At 40.8% G+C, this 18,538-nt stretch overlaps 2 protein-coding genes across 8 annotated transcripts; one reads left to right on the forward strand and one right to left on the reverse strand.

Annotated features, from left to right (window-relative positions):
• Positions 1-2,385: 2,385 nt before the first annotated feature.
• Positions 2,386-9,619, reverse strand: LOC9266870 (uncharacterized). 7 transcript variants are annotated; one of them, XM_066311109.1, is made up of 10 exons: positions 9,529-9,619; positions 7,691-7,881; positions 7,521-7,595; positions 6,862-7,368; positions 6,104-6,484; positions 4,929-5,026; positions 4,779-4,828; positions 4,624-4,682; positions 3,131-3,459; positions 2,386-2,886 (listed from the first exon to the last, which is right to left on the reverse strand). In XM_066311109.1, the coding sequence occupies exons 2-9, from the start codon at positions 7,877-7,879 to the stop codon at positions 3,139-3,141; spliced, it is 1,680 nt and encodes a 559-aa protein (XP_066167206.1). In that variant the 5' UTR covers positions 7,880-7,881; positions 9,529-9,619; the 3' UTR covers positions 2,386-2,886; positions 3,131-3,138. The 7 variants fall into 7 exon arrangements, with proteins under 7 accessions (XP_066167206.1, XP_066167205.1, XP_066167204.1 ...); XM_066311108.1 differs by having other exon boundaries at positions 2,386-3,030; XM_066311107.1 differs by having other exon boundaries at positions 4,624-4,685.
• Positions 9,620-14,943: 5,324 nt separating this feature from the next.
• LOC4337671 (uncharacterized) lies at positions 14,944-17,933 on the forward strand. Its single transcript, XM_015782852.3, has one exon. It carries the CDS (start codon positions 15,096-15,098, stop codon positions 17,718-17,720), a length of 2,625 nt encoding a protein of 874 aa, XP_015638338.1. The 5' UTR covers positions 14,944-15,095; the 3' UTR covers positions 17,721-17,933.
• The last annotated feature ends 605 nt before the right edge of the window (positions 17,934-18,538 follow it).

Raw genomic sequence — 18,538 nt, forward strand, 5'->3', positions numbered from 1 at the left:
TATACATTTAATGTATTTGTCTTGGTGCTTGTGATAAGCTAGCCCTTGCATGAGAGCTAACACCCTTGATTTTTCACTATCTCTCTCATTCACCTAAGTTTATAGTAGGCTTATAGCTCACTATTATACTCTCTTAGTCAAACAGTGTTCAAGAACATACTGCTCAATTGCTTGGAGCACCTCGCAAAGGGTCCACCAGAAACAATCCGATCACCCATATGGGGCACCAGTGCGCGGACACCCACGTATGAAATACACATTTACTATTTTTTTAAAAAAACAATAAATTATGAGTATATACCTAGGTATACGAATTTGATTCATACCTATACCTAACAACAAAACAACTCAAATTCAACTTTATTTCACAATCCATTATTAAATACCTACTCCTACTTAATTATATATATTTGAATGCTATATACTTAGAGTCAAAATATAACAAAAATAAGTGTTCAAATTTAGTTCAAACTTATTTGAACTAGTTAGTAAAGAAGTTAATGTTCATACCTAAATATTTTTTTTAAAAAAAATCATATTCATTTGAATTGGGTATATACTCAATTTGAATCTTGATGCCCAGGTACCATGGTGCCCCAGTTAATTTTACTATGTTCATGTGTGCTTGGCATAGATAATCAAGACAATAAGTGATTAATTTGTAGTACTACCTCTAAAGTGTGTTGTTCTCAGTTTTAGGCCATCAGGAGCAGGAATTGTTTGAGAAGTGGATGTTTTGGGGAGACCACGATGTGTTGTTCTCAATATTAGGCCGTCAAAAGAGCAGGAATTGTTTGAAAAGTGGATGTTTTATGCCGTTTAGTTGATTGTTAGTAGTGGTTGAGGTATCTAGACTTTATAGTGAGGTTTCCTGTTAGTTTCTATAAAATGTTTTCGGGTTGTGTTTTGTTGGATATGTAGCTTTGGCAAGAAGAATCGGACTACTGCTGTTTGGGTAGTTAATTTGATTCAGCTGGATAGTGCCTTTTGAAAGTAGATTTGGTACAATGTTCTTAATTTGAATGTCAAGATTGATGCGAGTATAAAATTATGGTCGCATGCTGCAAGATGAAGAACATATGGAGAATGTCAAGATAGTATTATATTGTTCTCCTGCTGTTTTATTTTTTGGCAAAATTTACTACACGACACGCAAAAAACGTGTAATTGGCTGAGGGACACCGAAAAACGTGGCACCGCTCATGGACACTACAAAAGTTGTGTAATTGGCCGTAGGATACCGGATGTATTATTTTATCATTTTCGGGATGAAAGTGGTGAGATTTTTATTGAAATGTCTGGATTGCCTCCCGAGTGTCGACGACATCCAGCGCTGAAATTCGGTGGGGTGAGCGTCCAAGAAATCAAATTCGGTGGGGCTGGAAACGGATCACTTCCTCCCTTGCCCCCTATCCTCTCGCCGTTGGGAGCTGGCTGCCACCTCCAATGGCTAAACCCCTCCTCCCAGCTACCGCTGCGGCAGCAGCAGCTCGCCTCCCCTCCCGCCTCGCCATAGGCGCGGCCCCACCTCTCCGCGTCCTCCCCTTCTTCCTCTACCCGCCGCCGCCGAGCCCTGTCATCAGCAAGGGCAGGGATGTCGAGGACGCCACCGTCGGCTGCCCCGTCTGCGGCGTGTTCATGCAGGACGCCGACCCCAACCTGCCCGGCTTCTTCAAGAACCCCTCCCGCCTCTCTGACGATGAGATGGGGGAAGACTGGTCGCCTCTTGCCGCCGAGCTTGATGGATTTATTGGAAATGACGAGGGGAATGATGTGCCGTCAGAATCTGATCTTTAGAAAGGAAGGAGGAGTAGAGGGGGGCATTCCCATCATTTAGAAATTTCTCTCCCCTCTTTCAGCCCAAAAATGATAAAATAATGTGTCCGGTGTCCTATAGCTAATTACACAACTTTTATAGTATCCATGGGCAACGCCACGTTTTTTCGGTGTCTCTCAGCCAATTACACTTTTTTGCGTGCCCTGTAGCAAATTTTACGCTTTTTTTTTTTTTGGCAATCTTACTGCCTGCATAGTCTAATCCTATAGAATCTACTCGTACTGTCAGGACAGCCTTTGTTTTGAGGCGAACTTTGTACTAAATTTTTAGAACATGTCCATTGTCAAGATTATCTTCTTGGTATCTCGCCACACAATTTTGGTCAGATGGGAAGCAAGGCATAGCATAGGTTGGTACTAACTAGAACTCACATGGTGCATTGATCATGTGGTCTTGTACTAGTTTTATTTTCATTACGTTGGACTCACCTGGTGCGCCGTTGATCACTTGATCATCCACAAACAGCAGATGAAAAACACACCAGGTACAGGAGAACCTTGATTATTAACTGATCAGTCGAACGAAAACCGATCTGTTCACAGTTTCAATTAGAGAGGTTTGCCAACCAATTTCATTAAGATTTGGAGGAAATACAGTAAAATGTTACAATGACATTACAATACCGCGGTAGCCAGTGAAGGACCCCATCCAACCAAGAACGAGAAAAGAAAGCAGGGCTAAACCCCGCAGATAGTCATGGCAATTACTCGCGAAATTGGGAGAAAATCCCAGCCACCCCCCAGACAGCAATTTCCTCTTTAATATCCTCCGCCAGTTGATCCAGCGTTTTGGACACGTGTTGGAAAATTTTTGCATTACGCTCCTTCCAAATCAACCAACAAATTAGCATGAATGCACTATCAAAATCCGTTCTGTAGCTTGTCCGGAAACAGCGTCTTGTTGCCAACCACCAGTCAGCCAGTGTGTTCTCCTCATCTGCCGGAGTTTGGAAGCTAGCATTGCACCATCTTCTTTCTGATAATTCTCCACACCGCCGCCGTGAAGTCGCAACCAACAGGTGGTGGCAGTCCTCGTCTTGAAGCTTCAAGCTAGACATGCCATCGTACATGTTATCAGGTCTATGCCAGAACGGCATATCCAGCACAAAACCAAGCCAAGCGAATTAAGGGCAGAAATGACTATCTTGACGTAGGGGAAATGGTTGTGCTCCACAACAATATTCAGGGGAGCACCTACACAAGAAAGGGAAATAAAAAACAAAGAAAATGGTTTGATTCCTTCCATACCGTCTATCTTTCATATGTAAGAACTTGAGTTAAAAACCTACCATACCTGCCATCTCATGCACGCTTCTTTAACATCTTCAGTAGTGTAAATGCAGCAGTGCCAAATAGCCTTCTGGACTGATGGATGCTTGTTAGTTGTGGGGTTTTTCCCAACAAACCAACATCAACTGGAAAAGACCCTTTATCCTTCAGTTTATTTCCAGAACCACCGGCCATATAAAGCTTTGGAAGAGATGGCTGACAGTCATCCATGGGCGCATAGGATGGGAAGAGTTTTACAGTAAAGCGAGATGTTAACACTGATCTCCAATATGGGAAGAACATATTCCTTGTTTGTTCAAGTTCTTGTCTACTTGGTAATTTATTTCCAACAGCCTAGTTCACAAATCAATCAGAATCTCCATGTCAGAAGCCATGCAACAAAAGTTGACAAAACAAAGACACAACACTCTGTGTAAGTCTAAACATATCACTGTTGTTTTCTCAATGACTAATCACAAGGTAATCAATCATACAATCATCTAGGAACAGTTGACTGGATCCTAAAACTTTACGGAAGGTTAGTTTGTCACTTTTAGACATTGACCATCGAGGACCATACATCAACATGCCAGGGCTGGGCAGGAGACTTGTTGCCTGGCAGCTCTAGGCCTATAGCATTATATCAGACGGGAACGGGTATAAATATAATAGACTGGAGAATTCTAGCAATGCCAGATACATATGGGAGAATTCAAGCAAAGGCTCAAGTGGCCAGGTAGTCAGATAAACCATTGCTGCCAGATAGTCAGTAACAAAGTTTATGAACACAGTTACAACCTAATGTCTCCCAGGGTTATAGTCTTGTATTTTTTTTACTGCTATATCAATAGAAACTTTGCACTGTTTGGTGCTGTTCGTTCGAGAAAAAAGAACAGCACAATTGAGAGTTGAAATGAATTACTGATGTGGAAAGGTCATGCAAGTAATTAGTACTAATTTTCAAAAGAACTTGATAATGTTGGTGTTTGGTTCAAATATTGCTTAGCCAGGATCTAACACAGGTAAATGAATTAAAATCTGAATCCAAATAATATCTCTACGAAATAATACATTTCTATTCCATCTCTGCAATCCAAATGCCAATTGCAACCACATACAGCAAAACCCCCTGCATCTCAGGTGTCAAAACATGCGTATAAATTACTAGCACAATGACAACTAAACCGTAATAAACCGGTTGTGAAGTTCTTTAAATTAGACAATCCAGCCATTCCATAAGCATAACAATTGGTCCAGACTGTACAAACCACAGATACTAGAGTTTACCAAATCAGGATTATCCTTAAATCTTGCAACCAAATCAGATTTCAAACATAACAAAAAGAACATATGTGTATTTTAGTCCTTAAATCAACCAGTCAGCAATATTTAACTTCACTGGTCCAAAATAACTTCTCCATCCAAAAGAACTGATTTTTTTTGAGACCTTTGCCCCTGACAATCTCAACATGCAAAATGGCAAAAAGAAAAAAAGGGAGGCAGTTTCCATATACTTACATTTTTAGCTTCAACATTCCGATTAGGCGATTCTCCAGATGCCTTGGTCATGCCAGAATCTTCTGTTTCACACAATAGAATTATTAGGGCATATTTTAAGAAATTTGAGAAAAGTATCTGATATGTTGTCCTGTCCTGTGAGAACAGATACTCACCATGTTTGCACTTTAGCACACTATCTGACTCTTCGCAGTCATAGGGACAGCTTCAAGAGCACGTGGACAAAAATAGTTAAAATATATACATATAAGTCTGAATACAAAAGAAACGTTTTGTCATGGAAGCATAAGACAATCGAGTCAAACCATTTCAGGTCTCCTATGTTAATTCCTTTTCCAGTAGGAGCAACGCCATGATCCTTGAGAATTGATGAAATATTTCCAAGGACACCCCGGTGAGATACCTACATGATATTTTTTTACTGTTTAGATAAAAGTGAGCAAAAATAAAACACATATCACATCTAGTAACCATTAATGATAATAATAGTTCTAAACACTAAGATGTTGTCGTTTTTGAAACAGTGGAGACCATTGGTACCCGAGAAGATGGAAGGATCAACTGGAAGAAGCCAGGGGGTAGGGGCTTGCTCGATGCCAAAATTCGACAAATCCACGCAGGAGAAGCAGCTGGATGAAGGCAATGAAGAAACCAAAGACTGAAAGCATGGGTTGATGATTACGCTGTTTCTGTTTTCCTGGCACAGGCTATGTCTGTTCAAGTGTTAAACCTGGGATGTCTTAGGGCAGTTTTTCTGTTTTAGATACCCTGTGTTTGTCGGGTGTTTTAGCACTCTTTTGTTAAGCTGGTGTTCCCAGCAGCTGTATCAAATCTCTTTTAAGCTTTGAGTAAAGCCGGGCTCTCAGAGCCTTTTCTCTAAAAAAAAAGGCATCATGTTCTAAAAATTGGTGAATCCTCTGAATTTTTGCAGAGCAAATTCTTTGCATCTATCTCTGCAGCAAATACAGGTCTAGTATAATTTATAGATGTGTTAATGCAGAAACAAATGATAAAAGGAGGAAATCCAAGCCGTTGGATTGAGATTCAATACATAGATAGTGTTTGACTTGAATAATTTGGTCCAAAATAACAATAGGACAAAACAAGGCAGATTGATCAGATATACTTTTCTTTTCCTTTCCTTGCTAGAAAAATGTTGTCAGGCCAGAAAAGCCAACCAATGTATATTACTGTCCCTTTCGCTGTAGGGGGCATCATGATGAAACAAACTTTATAAACTTTAGCAATTAACTGATGCAAGTATCCATAGCCTTCAAACAAGTTATACCCTTATATTGGTATTCAATATAGTTTGGCATAAGCATGAATTTGCACTCACGGTAATCCTTTGCAAAATGTACCACCAAAAATTCAGCTTTGGACGCCGAGACTATGGGACAAGGGCCATATTTTTTTTTAAATGAAAGGAGTAAATCAAACAAAAGGGGTATTTATGCTATGACCTCAAAAAAATTTGTACCTCTGAATGAGTCTGGATATATTCATCAAGAGCTTCACCAGCTTCAGAAATCATAGAATTAAGCACCAATGCATTACGAAAAAACATTCGCATATCATCCTGCTGTTTACGTGCCTTGCTATTTTTACCACCTGTTAGTCCAGGCCCTTCTGTTTCTATGGAAATGATGGATCCCGTAATACGATCCTTGATAATATCAAACCCACTCAGGTTATGGTTGGTGTTTCTCTTAGAGGAAGCACATGTACGAATTTTCCGTTGAGCTGCAAGGAGCAAAATAGCTGCATGGACAAGCTTTCCCTCCTTAATGTAATTCCATAGTTCATCAAGAACATTATCTGTGTAGTCTGCAAGCAGTCTGGTCGTGTCCAAGAAGATCTTCTGCAAAGGCCATCAATGAATAACAGAATTAATTTCTTATCTCCTAGCATGTGTAATCAGTTGACTTCAAAATTATCAACAACCAGTGACGAATCAACAAACAAATTAGTAAACAATAACCTTTAACTGCACATAAACATGAGTCAGTAAAAAAACACAAACCTTCACCATAAAAAAAACACACATGCCTGCTGACACGTCAACATGAATGCAAAACGAAATCACAAGACTACAGTTGTCTCCCACACAAATGGAAATACATAGATTGGATGTTCTGAAGTCCTCTTATAGCAGAAGTAGATATTTGGCATGAGCTCAACTACTTACTATTGTTATGTAAGCAAAGTAGTAATTGTAGCAAGAGATTTCAAACAAACCATCTCAGGCAGACAAAGCAGATGGACAAGCTTGTAGATGAAGTCAAAATCCACTTGTTTGTGCTTCTGGTCAGTTAATAGATTGTCCTCAAGATACTTGTGCATGCAAGTGTTCTCAATGGCAACATGGAGTGGGAGGAGGCCCTCGATGACCTTTTGGCCCGATGTGCGTAAATTCGCCGATGCACCATAGCGAAGCAGCAACTTAATCATGTCAACAGAGAAAGTTTCAGCAGCTTGATGGAGGGGGAAGTACCCATAGTTACTCATGCAGTTGGGGTTGGCACGCATCTCGTAGAGCTTAGGCGCCTTGCCCTCTAAAACAACCTTAGCACAACGCAGGGCATTGTGTGCAACAATGAAGTCGAATGTTTGAGGGGTGATGATCAAACCCCAAGCCATGCAATCCAAATTTTCCCCATACAGTCTGAGGAAGCTCCGAACACTATCTCTTTTAAGGATGAGACCCAGTTCACTGGATATTTGACAAAATTTAAAGAGCACCTCCTACAGTAATATCATTCCATGTTTGAGAAAGGATTAAAAGGTAAATCTACCAAACTATTCAAATACTGTACCAGAAAAACAAAGCGCGTAGTAAAGAGAGTGATAGTAGAAAATTGACCTATGAAATATATTAAATGAAAAGAATAAAAAACCTGAGGAGTACGGTCTGGGGCAATTATATTTGTGGACCTGGAGGCAGCAAGTGCAGCCCGTACTTGAAATCCATACTGAAAAGGAGGATTCAGTCAAGAAAGAAAACAGATAGGTAAATTCTAAAGAAAGGGATGGACTGGGATATCATAAGAGCAGGTAGTTTTTGTACCTGTTTGATCAATTGAACCTTGCTCGTAAAGTCTGCTGTGGGTGGAAAAGGAGGACGAGGAGGATCCGGGGGGTCCCATGGGTCCCACTCAACTGCATCTGATGACTCTGATATATCTGTTCTTTCACCATTATCTTCAGAATGAACAGCTTTCACAGCATTGGTTTTGTCGAGAGTTTGCATTGGCATTGCTGAGTCAAAAAAAAAGTAGCATGTAATTACAAGAACAAACAATCTGGCATGCTGCTTGGATGTGACTTTTAGTGCACTTCTGATAGGCAAAAATGAAATGCATAGAATAAGTGAGGAAGTTCAAATTTAAGAGAGGCAATTAGATAATGGGAAGTCATCTACCATACAAGTATTGCAGACTACTGAAGCAAACAATTGTGGCAAACATGTAAATCGCCTAGCACTTAGTAGACATTCATTTTTTATAGTGTGCCATTTTATTGGCTTACCACTGAACAGTTCAATTGCTAGAGGCTACCCCCATTTAATTTACATGATACAGATTCTTCACTAAATATTCCTTTGCTTCACAATATCTATCCAAGACCACCATGTGCACAAAACAAGTAATCACTAAAGTGACCATGCATGCTCATTACTAAATGACATACTGGACAGGCACTTGAACCTCATATAAATAAGGGGGTTAGGAGTGAAAAAATAATGATAACTAGGAGATCAATTTCCTCAATGGATAAACAATGCAAGCCAACACATGTCAGTCGAATGGACAACCATTACAGAATGGATGGGGTACGTAAAAGTATATGTTTTCTGTGGTGTCTTCTGAACCAGGCTGCCAACTATTCTTTAATCCTTTAACAGAAAGAGCTTGTGGTTGAAATCGTGCACTCTACAGCTTACACCCACTCCCCATCACTTTAGAAAGATCTCTTGTGGATGAATGTACTAAGACGTGTGTGTTGTTTTTGAAAAAGTTGTATCCTCTGTACATGTGTGCGTGCAACAGATGAAAAGGTGCATCTTTCTAGAAGTCTAGAACTTAGCGGTGTTGTAGAGAAGTTGTATGAAGCCACATATAAGGAATGGATGGCATAACCTTGTACTGACTAAGCCGCATAAGCTGCCAGTTAAGCTGTACAGGCGCTACAAGGTGGGTAAGCACACGAATTTTCCAATTACCGGTTTTCAAGGTTGGAACTTTTATTATTATATCCACTCGATATACCACATCTGTAGATACTATGTTAGTCGCATTATAAATTGGACCGCAGATATTGTAGGACTATGAACTATGTGCAGTTTAGAGAACAAAATTATAACGTGGATTACTTAGAGCATGAACAACCAAGCCACAGTATAACATTATGATGAACCATGGAGAGTAGAAGGAACCTAAAGTTAACTGCCAAGGGCAGGAACCAATGTAATTCATATAGCTCAAGTGAAAAGTAAAGGTTTCAGACTTGGCATGATGAATACTAACTTGGAACCTGAGGGTAGCAAAACAACAACTCTCAGATAAAACCAGAGCATGTAAAATAATATAGGACAACGCCATTCGGATTAGTAACAGAGAGTGTGGGATTGGTAAATACTAGTAAACATCACAAATTTCAAAAATCTCCTGGATAGGGGATGTGGAAACTTGTTGAGGGAGAAAAAAAAATTTTTAAAAAAACTTCCTTTCCGAGTGACAATTAAAAAGTAAAGTTAGATCGAGTGGGTGCATAGCTGCAAAGGAGGGAGGGGGAGAGGAATCGCACCTAGGGTTTGGCCGTATGTGTTGGGCCGTGGCGTGCACGGATCGTCGGCGGGGACGATGGCAGAGGAGAGGGAGAGAAGGGAGGGAAATCGTCACTGACCTTTGGCGGCCGGAGGGAGGGGGAATCGCCACTGACGACGAACGAACGAAGAGACCGAGGCCGAAGCTTTCCCTGCCTTCTTTTGCTTTCCGAGGAGGAGGAAGGGGGGGGGGGGGGCGATAACGAGAATTCCCCTGCCCGTCCAGCAAAAGCTTATTATTTGCAACATATTTTTTATTTTCAACTACATATGCACACGTAAGTTGGAAATTTTATTATTTTCAACATATTTTTTTATTTTAAAAATAAACTATCTCAAAACTTTTCTTTTCTAAAATTCGAAGCTTTTTTTTGTCACCACGGCGTGGCGAAACTATGCTGCTACGCTACCCGATGTACTATTCCATAATCAATCTGATTTCTAAGTATATGCAAACACACACGCACAAAAACATTACTCTCTAACACACGGCTCAAAATAAACATAAATCAACAACACATCCTCTGATGGTGACACATATGTTCATACTGGTTTCAGATCCTCAACGCGAGGTAATACCCTAGTCCAGCTGTAGGTAGATTGGATCTGCGTCCAGTGAATATGAGTGAGTCTCTAACCCCTTAGGGTTCATTGCCGGCGCCCCCTTATATAGTGATGGGGGCATTTGCCGGCATGCTCAATATAGTATCCCTTATAATCTGGGTACATACCATCTATATACAGATACAGGATAGGTTTCCTCAGTCGCTATCCCTTCCCGTGTATTACAAATGATCGGGTGAGCCTACGTCACTCAGCCCACCCCATGTATTGTAGCCAAATACGTCCCGTAGAGTACTCAGATATAATGTCCCTCACACGTTCCTTTCTCTAAGTCTTTCCTCATTCCTCCCCATCTCATGTGTTCCTTTCCTCCCGTTTCCTCTTTTCCCTCCTCGATAGCAGGCGGCAAGTGTGACAACAGGAGAGGAGTGCGGGAGCGGATGACCTCAGGTGTGGCAGGGCCTCAGCAGCTACAACGGTGGCAGCAGTCAGGGATGGACCCAGGTTTGGCCTAGCCCCAGGGGTAGCTAGGGTTGTCAGTGAGCCGAGCTCGAGTCGAGTATGGTTTGAACTTCGAGCATATAAACAGGCTCGAGCTCGGCCTCGAGCTTTTTCGAGCTTAGATTTTAAATAATCTGTACATATGAGAGCGTGGGAAATCACCATGGTACTGGACTTGCACACGCAGCAGTAGACTTGTGCTGGTACTATTATCTTTTTAAAATATGATGTGACTGGTAATATTAAGGGGTCAGGGCCTGCACGCGGCACGCATGCACCCATGCTCGGTTTCTATGTAGCTTTTTATTGGGAGTTGGGAGATGCATGCTCGGTTTCTATGTAGCTTTTTATTGGGAGTTGGGAGATGAGTAGTACTCCCTCCGTCCAAATTCGTTGTACTAAGATATATCACATCCAGTACTAGGTTGGTTTTTTATGGGATGGAGGGAGTAGTAGTAGTCGCTGCTGCATGGAAAATTTTAAAAATGTGAGAGACAGTAATGCCAGCTGAAAAAAAAAACGTTGGGAATCTAGGCTCGACGAACTATTCGAGCTCGTCTCGTCAAGCTCACGAGCTTGGAGGCAGGCTTGAGCTCGGTTCGGATTATTCACGAGTCAAGCTCGAGTCGAGTCGTAGCGAGCCAAGCTCGAGCAGCTCACGAGCCTCGAGATTTTTTGACAGCCCTAGGGACAGCCCACTGTATATTGGACTAACGAGCAAATTACATGGTGAATAATATATGTCTCTATATGGGCTTTAAATCCTAGGCTCTGAGCCATGGTCTAGGTGCTCCAGGACCTAGGTCCATCTTTTGACCACGGGAGGCGGGTCCAGCAACGCCAGCCTCAAGAGGGGCAGGTCCGCTACCGTCGGAACCCAAGGCCGACGGTGACAGTTGTCGGACGACAACAGCAGCGGACTGTGACAACGGCGGCAACGACTTGGACGGATGAGAGCTTGAGTTCCGGTTTTAGTTTTTTCTTGTGATTTTTTTAAGTGGACAGCTGTGAAAATCATTTTTGCACGCGGTTACACCTCCCGTTTGAGAAAATACCAATTTTCGCAAACACCTTTTGGCAATATGGCCGCTAGCCGTTTTCAAAAATGTGCTTTGGCCATTAAAAAAAAAAGGAACCGTCTATCTGTTTGTCGACAGATTTTTGGGGCAAAATCACCCACATTTTTCCAGCCCTTAGATCTACATCCAATGCATAGAAAAAAAATAACTAGAAACAAACTTTTTACCGTGTGGGCCTTATGGAAACAAAAAATAAACAACAATTAGGCTGAAAATCAAGCCCAAAACACAGAGCCCAATAGAAATTAGACACGAAATTATCATTCAAAACTTTTGACACAATACAAATGGTCGGAACCATACAAAAGAAAAAGAAAAAAAATACTCATACTAGTGTAGAAAACAGATTCCACAGTACAAAACTAGGCCATTACTAACTCAGAACTTCATTAACATTTTTCATTGTGGCATGTGTGCATAGAGAGAACAAAATGGAATCTCACAAAAATTGGTAAAGAATTTTACAAGCTCATTCAAGGAGAAAACATCTGTCAGAAATCACTGCAGAGAAGACATGTATCAATCAGTGATATTTGCTCTAATACCTTTAACAACCGATTTGATCAAACGAGCACATCTCATATGTTGAGCTTGAAATGCCACCATGAAACTCAGCTTCTGCCTAAACAGCACCTGTCAGGATTGCAGAAAACAGTGCATCAGTAAACTGCTAGGATATGCAACGAGATATCTGCAAAAATAGGGATTTTCTTTGTGCACGAAAATTTTCTTTGTGAACCAAAGAACTGAAATTAGATAATCCTACCAAAATTAACTCTGAATTAAAAATTCATAATAACTATAAAAATGCCCATCTAGCAGGGCATCAGCCTCCCTAGATTCGATATATACATGGTAATAAGGACATTCCACCGTGACAATTTCAGTTACAAGAAAAAATGAAGTTCTAGCTACCAATAATCAGTTACAAGAAAAAATAATAAAAATTACATATGTAACTAAGGTATACTTCCACTGTAACTGGACTGTAAGTGGTGATGAGTTGAACTGTAAGTATGATCTAAATTGTACTAGTGATGGATGGTGTTGCATGAAACACAAGGCAACACAGATAAATAGAAAATAACAGTACAAAACTTGGTCTACATTACTAACTAGCAAAAACAAATATATCAGGCACAGATCTAAGAAGATGAAGATGCCTAGGGTTCCTCAAACTACGAGTCCCTCACTTTTCACACGATTTATTGATAAAACCAATATCAAAAAGTAACATTCTAATTACCAACTCAGTTACAGTGAAAGATAATAGAAATTACAACTATAAGTGAGGTATATTTCCACTGTAACTGCACTATAAGTGCAATACAAGTCCATCACTTTTCACACAATTCATTGATAAAACCAATATCAAAAAGTAACAATCTAATTACCAACTCTCAGTTACAGTGAAAGATAACAGAAATTACAACTGTAAGTGAGGTATATTTCCACTGTAACTGCACTATAAGTGATGATAAGTTGTACTGTAAGTGTGTTTTAAGACTACATGAAACCTAAAATATTGACTTCATCTCATGAACAAAATTCATAACTGAAAATACCATTTGAAAACTTAACTAAATCACCAGATGTAAGAAGTGGGCATCAAATACAGATTTAGATCAACCATTCAAATGCCTCAAGAGATATTTTTTTTCTGGGGTATTTTCCTAGGAGAAAACATCTAAACGTTGCAACAGAAATAAAAAAAACACTGATAAACCATAAAAGGCACAAGTTCTCCTTTTATGTTTGAATGAAAGGAATTAATAGACACATAAGAGTTATGTCCAGGCAACACTTATTATGCAAAAATCAAGCAGAATCTACGCAAAGACAAAGAAAAGAAAGTTAATGTTGGTTGCATACACTAACAGGCAACATAAATGAAGTGGCCTCACACTTGCAATGACGCAAGAAGGCTAGCTAATTTCAGTAAAGACATATAGCTAATTCAAAAATGGATGATGACCGTACACAGCATTGATTGGAAAAAAAAAACCTATAACACAAGGGGAAGCAGTACAAACTCACACATATTCTAACTTTTGCATGCACAACTGACAAAAAGAGTCCCTAGGGTTCCCAAACAACAAGTGTCCTAGTTTTCACACAAATCAGTAATAAACCAATGTCAATCAATTACAAAATCTAACTACCAATAGTCAGTTACAGCGAGATATAACAGAAATTACAGCTGTAAGTGAGGTATATTTCGACTGTAACTGCACTGTAAGTGGTGATGAGTTGTACTGTAAGTATGTTTTAAGTTAGAACTATTGTAATTTCAGACTGCATGAAACACACAATATTTAAGTTAGGTAGTCAGATTACAACATGATTTCTAATGCTTTCAATTACATACACCAACCATACTTGTGCTAAATTACGTGCAGGGGCTGATAGAACAAAGGCTCAAGTAACAAGGACAGTTGAAGGTTAGAATATCATGCTTACCTATTATTATGCATCATATGTGATCTTCGTAGAATTTTTTTTTTTTGACCAGGATCTTCGTAGAAAATTTCATCTAGCACAAATTTATATATAAAAAAATTAGTCATGACACATGTAGTAAACAAAAATAATCTAACTACCTACATTCAGTTACAGTGAGAAATAACAAAAGTTACAACTGTAACTACGGTGCATATGGACTGTAACTGGACTATAACTGGAATCATGCTTAACTTTCTCCAAAAATTCAGTACTCATGCAATAGCATCAGCAAAAAACAAGTATAAATAGATACTATACTGATTTAACAGAAGCTATAAATTTGATTGTTAGGCTCGACAATTGCCATGCTTTGATAAGACTGGTTAAACTCGACGCTGTGACCACTTATATTTACCGAACTGTTCACATGCAGCGTGCAGAGGCCAACCTGAGAAGCAAGGGAAAAATTGTAAAATAAAAGAAATGTTGGTCAGTTTTGCAGAGTGCTCAAGACTGACAAACATGCGTTGTGTTGCAGCTAAAAGTAAGTGCTTGGCTTTGCATGGCAGGCACTGGCCTTCATCTGAAAGAATCCGTGCTATGACCAGTGAACAAAGAAGATGGTAGAAATACACACAGGAAAGAAATCAGTATTTAGGGAATTCTTGTTAGGACCGGATGGGCTATGGTTGGACCGTTACAACAATCCTCCAATCCAGCCCAAGAAGGCCCAGTTGGAGAGGCAACAAAAGCAGCAGCAGCAGGAAGGTTGGGGGCATCGATTGATCACTTGGACTTGGTGGAGCTGAAGCTCTCGACGGCGGCGGCGACCTGGGCAGCCGGTGGGCACCCTTGTCGATCTCTCTCCCCTACCTCTCCTCCTACTTACAGCCTTCTCTCTCAGCTCTAGAAGCTTCCAGAATTTGTATTACTTAGTTTCTTCTTCTCTTTTCATCCCAAAACAATTGTTCCTTGTATGGTGGATGCTTGCTATTAAGTTGGAAGAAGTGGGTTGTTAACAATCTGGTATCAGAGCCGTTCGGTTCATTGGGATTCTTGTCATGGAGGTGTTGGGGAGGCAGCCATGCAAGAGGGAGCAGGAATTGGGTTGGGGAAGTTTTCATCCAAGCAGCGCCCACCAACTGTTCGATGGAACGCCAAGCCAACCTGCGATGTCCAAGAAAGATCAGAGCATATCTGAGCCCATTCCCATCAATTCCACCATGAAAAAAGAGGAGAAATGGCTAGATGAAGCTTTGGATCGGATATTGGAGAAGTTTGAACAAATGGAGGCCAAGCGTAGGTGTGATGAGAAGATTGATCGAATTTTGAAGAAGTTGGACGAGATAGATGCTAATAGGAACAAGTTCTTCGAGGAGATGGGTGCCTCTATCAAGGCGACCACTGCCGTACTCAATGCTGGATCATCTCTACCACCCATGGCACCGTCTCCTCTAGCGCCTACCAAGTGTTTGACGGAATGCTCCAACAACAACATCACTTGGGTGGCTGCGAATTCAAGTCACATTGGTGAGGTGCTTGCTCCGATAGCTGCCTGGGAGCTAGGAGACAGAAAGGACATGGACCAAGCTCCCTACATTGTCACCAAGGACCTCCTCAAGGTCACGCCCACCAAGTGTTCGACGATATGCTCTAGCTCTGACACCAAGCCCGATCTCACTGTAGTTGCTCCGGTTACTTGCACCACCCTCGCTGTGTCATCAATGGTGTTGTTAGCTTCTGACGGCACCACTGGCAACACTAACATTGACGCCCCTGTTTGTTTCAAGGAGACGCATGCCATGTGCTCGATGGTCGGCCTCGACGTCAATGGTGGCAATGACCAAGCTGTGGTTGCATTCCAAACCAAGACAGTGGTGTCCAAGGACGTTTCAGCATCCGTCCACCCCATGGGCAACCTAGCAACCAGATTATTCGTTGACAAGATGATGGTACAATGTGAGCTGCAGCCAGTACCTTGTGAAACGTTCAACTCCTATGACACAAGAGTACATATCTTGCAACCTTGGCCGCCGACAATTAAAGTAAGTTGGCTTGCACTGATATTTATTGAAATTGGAGTAGCTCACACTGATATGATGGATAAAGTGTTGCATTGGGCTGATCTAAAACCATGGCCTCCACCTTCGGGAAATGGCAGTGTGCATTTCCTGATCAGTGCACATGCAAGTGTTGAATTACAGGAATTAGATTTGGCTGAGGCAAGGGAAGGTGAGTTATTATCAGTTGTTGACCTATGGTTTGTTGAGATGTGGCACTCAGGTTATGCAATCCTCAATGAAAATTATGAAGACTATAACCTGCTTCAACTCCTATTATGCAAGAAGTGGCTTAAACTTGTACTATGTGAAATGTGCTGTAGAAGATATGAACTGAAGTTGCCAATTGGGTGTGATCCTAAACAGTACATTGTTGACTTGATTCTAGAGTTGGAAGGTACTTTGGAGGCTCTGGGTGATTATTGTTTCCTGTGTCAGGGAGTATGGTCTGAATTCATAGTTGGCAATAATTTAGATTTTTTGAAGCAGCTAGAATTAACATCTGATAAGCTGGTGCAAGTAACCTCGAATCTAGTAAGAACATGTTATATGCAGAAGTTAGGAACTGGAGAGGAACACATACTCAAATTCAAATATGCTTGTAATGGATGGCCCACAAGGAAGTTCAGAAAGATGCCAAAGAATGATTGTAATGGACACTGGAAGATGTCTAGATTGTTTGTGAACCTACATTACTTCTCCTTTGGCTTATCGACTGCTAAAACAGTTCAAAAGGGCAGCTGCTATCTAAGGGGCTCTGACAAGGTGTTGTTAACTAAGTTGGAAATGCAGAGTTGTGTGAACCTGGGCGATGATAATGTTTCTTGTCACACGATGGCTCCTAGTGAAGGAATGGATTTTTGTGAGTTAAAAGTGCTTGAGGTAACAAGTGATGGATGCCCAATATTCTGGATTTTGGTTCTAGCAGCTACTGAATGGAAGGTTGGAAATTATACAATTCTAACTGAAGGGACTTATACCAAGATGGCTGTTTGTTCAGAGCAGAAATTACAATGTGATGCATTAAAAAGAAACCAGACAGGGGCAAAGCATGTTATCCAGAGGAACACATTTGTTGCTCCTGGGAATTTAGCCTACTCAGTAACCAACAACTATCTACCAGAAGGCAACAAACATAGAACTATGGCCACAAGGGTGAATGTTTTTGGACATGGTATCCACTCAACAGAAAACCAAGGATTTTATTCAGAAGGGATTCAGGTGCATTCGAGTGTCCAGAAAATTCCTGCTCTTGTACTGAACCGTGAATTAAGTATGGATTTTAGCAAAGATATTGCAGCTCCAATGAAATATGCTCTACAAGTTTCTGAATCTTTTGAGCTCAACAGGAGCAAAAAGGTACATGATCTATTCCATTTCGACGATGGTTTACTGTCTAGCAGCCAAGAATTGGAGCACCCATGGGATCCAGGAGGTTTGCTTCATCGGCTTGGGGACAAGACGATTTTCAAGGAGAGGGGATTGTTAGGACCGGATGGGCTATGGTTGGACCGTTACAACAATCCTCCAATCCAGCCCAAGAAGGCCCAGTTGGAGAGGCAACAAAAGCAGCAGCAGCAGGAAGGTTGGGGGCATCGATTGATCACTTGGACTTGGTGGAGCTGAAGCTCTCGACGGCGGCGGCGACCTGGGCAGCCGGTGGGCACCCTTGTCGATCTCTCTCCCCTACCTCTCCTCCTACTTACAGCCTTCTCTCTCAGCTCTAGAAGCTTCCAGAATTTGTATTACTTAGTTTCTTCTTCTCTTTTCATCCCAAAACAATTGTTCCTTGTATGGTGGATGCTTGCTATTAAGTTGGAAGAAGTGGGTTGTTAACAATTCTGAATCTACTAACAGATGCAAGGAGTTTAACAGATCAGTCAACTAATCTCTGAAAATGAAATGCAACATTCACATAAAGTTGCAACGATGCTTCCCCTACTCCAGCAGAAACAAAACACAGATAACTACATGACAAAACAGATGAATTTACTCACATGACAAGTCAGCCGATGCAGAAGGGAATGGACCAAACAGGGTGTTGTAGTTGAGCCTCTTGATCAAATTTCACAGCAAAAGAGTTAACTGACTGACAGGCTCCACAAATAATTAACATGGCAACAATATTGGGATGGGTCATTCAGAATAAAGAAGAAAAAAATGCAGCCATGCAGGCTGTTGTTGTTCTGAATAACTCAGGAAAGCACATATTAACTTTTTATTAGAATTATAACAAAAACAGATGTAAAGAGGGCTAGTAAAAAAATGCAACACTAGTAGACAATGCACAGTTAGATGCAACCAAAAAAAATCATTACTCTTCATTTCTGCCATTGCTCACAAAACTTGATTACAACAAACTAGTGTAGACCAATGGATGTTCAAGGACTTAGTCAAAAGACATAAATAACTTCTAATTGCTAAAAAAACTTAATCACTTTTGC

This window comes from Oryza sativa, chromosome 5, assembly GCF_034140825.1.
Source record: "Oryza sativa Japonica Group chromosome 5, ASM3414082v1".
Lineage (NCBI taxonomy): Eukaryota > Viridiplantae > Streptophyta > Magnoliopsida > Poales > Poaceae > Oryza > Oryza sativa.